The 2500-nt window shown below is 53.0% G+C and overlaps 1 protein-coding gene across 1 annotated transcript in view; it reads right to left on the bottom strand.

Moving 5' to 3' along the window:
* The window catches only part of nfxl1 (nuclear transcription factor, X-box binding-like 1), a 22559-nt gene that overhangs the window by 7079 nt on the left and 12980 nt on the right, over nucleotides 1–2500 (bottom strand). Inside the window, exon 17 of the mRNA XM_061030946.1 lies at nucleotides 2052–2073. Within this exon, the coding sequence (XP_060886929.1) occupies nucleotides 2052–2073 (22 nt within the window). The remainder of the gene's footprint in view (nucleotides 1–2051; nucleotides 2074–2500) is intronic.

Below are 2500 nucleotides of genomic sequence, written 5' to 3' on the forward strand. Positions count from 1 at the left end.
GAGGAGAGGAAAAGAGGAGAGGAGAGAGGAGAGGAAGCAAGGAGAGGAGAGCAGAGGAGAGGAGAGGAAAAGAGGAGAGGAGAGGAGGAGGGGAGGAGAGGAAGCAAGGAAGAGGAGAGAGGAGAGGAGAGGAAGCAAGGAGGAGAGGAGAGGAGAGGAAAAGAAAAGAGGAGAGGAGAGGAGAGGAGGAGGGGAGGAGAGGAAGCAAGGAGGAGGAGAGAGGAAAGGAGAGGAGATGAGAGGAGGAAAGAGGAGAGGAGAGGATGAGAGGAGAGGAGGAGAGGAGAGGAAAAGAGGAGAGGAGAGGATGAGGGGGGAGGAGAGGAAGCAAGAAGGAGGAGAGAGGAGAGGAGGAGAGAGGAGAGGAAGCAAGGAGAGGAGAGCAGAGGAGAGGAGAAGAGAGGAAAAGAGGAGAGGAGAGGAGAGGAAAAGAGGAGAGGAGATGAGAGGAGAGGAAGCAAGGAGAGGAGAGCAGAGGAGAGGAAAAGGAGAGGAGAGGAGAGGAAAAGAGGAGAGGAGAGGAGGAGGAGAGGAAGCAAGGAGGAGGAGAGAGGAGGAGGAGGAGAGGAGAGGAGAGGAAAAGAGGAGAGGAGAGGAGAGGAGAGGAAAAGAGGAGAGGAGAGAGGAGAGGAAGCAAGGAGAGGAGAGCAGAGGAGAGGAGAGGAGAGGAAAAGAGGAGAGGAGAGGAAAAGAGGAGAGGAGAGAGGAGAGGAGAGGAGAGGAGAGGAAAAGAGGAGAGGAGAGGAGAGGAAAAGAGGAGAGGAGAGAGGAGAGGAAGCAAGGAGAGGAGAGCAGAGGAGAGGAGAGGAGAGGAAAAGAGGAGAGGAGAGGAGAGGAAAAGAGGAGAGGAGATGAGAGGAGAGGAAGCAAGGAGAGGAGAGCAGAGGAGAGGAAAAGGAGAGGAGAGGAGAGGAAAAGAGGAGAGGAGAGGAGGAGGAGAGGAAGCAAGGAGGAGGAGAGAGGAGGAGGAGGAGAGGAGAGGAGAGGAAAAGAGGAGAGGAGAGGAGAGGAGAGGAAAAGAGGAGAGGAGAGAGGAGAGGAAGCAAGGAGAGGAGAGCAGAGGAGAGGAGAGGAGAGGAAAAGAGGAGAGGAGAGGAAAAGAGGAGAGGAGAGAGGAGAGGAGAGGAGAGGAGAGGAAAAGAGGAGAGGAGAGGAGAGGAAAAGAGGAGAGGAGAGGAAGCAAGGAGAGGAGAGCAGAGGAGAGGAGAGGAGAGGAAAAGAGGAGAGGAGAGGATAGGAAAAGAGGAGAGGAGAGGAGAGGAGAGGAGAGAGGAGAGGAAGCAAGGAGAGGAGAGCAGAGGAGAGGAGAGGAAAAGAGGAGAGGAGAGAGGAGAGGAAGCAAGGAGAGGAGAGCAGAGGAGAGGGAGAGGAGAGGAAAAGAGGAGAGGAGAGGAGAGGAAAGGAGGGGAGGAGAGGAAGCAAGGAGGAGGAGAGAGGAGATGAGAGGAAAAGAGGAGAGGAGAGGAGAGGAGAGGAAAAGAGGAGAGGAGAGAGGAGAGGAAGCAAGGAGAGGAGAGCAGAGGAGAGGCAAAGATGAGAGGAGAGGATGAGAGGAGAGGATGAGAGGAGAGGAGAGGAAGCAAGGAGGAGGAGAGAGGAGACGAGGAGAGGAAAAGAGGAGAGGAGATGAGAGAGGAGAGCAGAGGAGAGGAAAAGGAGAGGAGAGGAGAGGAGAGGAGAGGAAAAGAGGAGAGGAAGCAAGGAGGAGAACAGAGGAGAGGAGAGGAAGCAAGGAGGAGGAGAGAGGAGAGGAGAAGAGATGAGAGGAGGAGAGGAAGCAAGGAGAGGAGAGCAGAGCAGAGGAGAGGAGAGGAAAAGAGGAGAGGAGAGGAAAAGATGAGAGGAAAGGATGAGAGGAGAGGATGAGAGGAGAGGAGGAGAGGAGGAGAGGAAAAGAGGAGAGGAGGAGGGGAGGAGAGGAAGCAAGGAGGAGGAGAGAGGAGAGGAGATGAGAGGAGGAGAGAGGAGAGGAAGCAAGGAGAGGAGAGCAGAGCAGAGGAGAGGAGAGGAAAAGAGGAGAGGAGAGGAGAGGATACTGAAAATGCTCTTACCTCGTGTTCTCCAAAACAGGCCCTGAAACAGAAACATGAGTTTAATCGTCTTCACTCTGTACACACATGTTAACATCCATCTTTGATGAGGATATGGTTAAACTAAATCACTATATTGATCTGGGTTAAGTCCCGGTGAGGACCAGGTCTGGAAGTTGGTGCCGGTTCACTTCCTGAGTTATGTCTTTTTGTAGTTTGAAACTATTAGAGATCAAAAGAGAATCTTCTGTTCTTCACCTCTCATCGATGCAAACATCACAAACTGGAGCTGAGGCTACAAGGAACCTCAGACACACACACACACACACACACACACAGTGTGTGTGTGTGTGTGTGTGTCTGTGTGTGTGTGTGTGTGTGTCTCTGTGTGTGTGTCTGTGTGTGTGTGTGTGTGTGTGTGTGTGTGTGTGTCTCTGTGTGTGTGTCTCTGTGTGTATGTCTGTGTGTGT

This window comes from Labrus mixtus, chromosome 23, assembly GCF_963584025.1.
Source record: "Labrus mixtus chromosome 23, fLabMix1.1, whole genome shotgun sequence".
In the NCBI taxonomy this organism is placed as follows: Eukaryota; Metazoa; Chordata; class Actinopteri; order Labriformes; family Labridae; genus Labrus; species Labrus mixtus.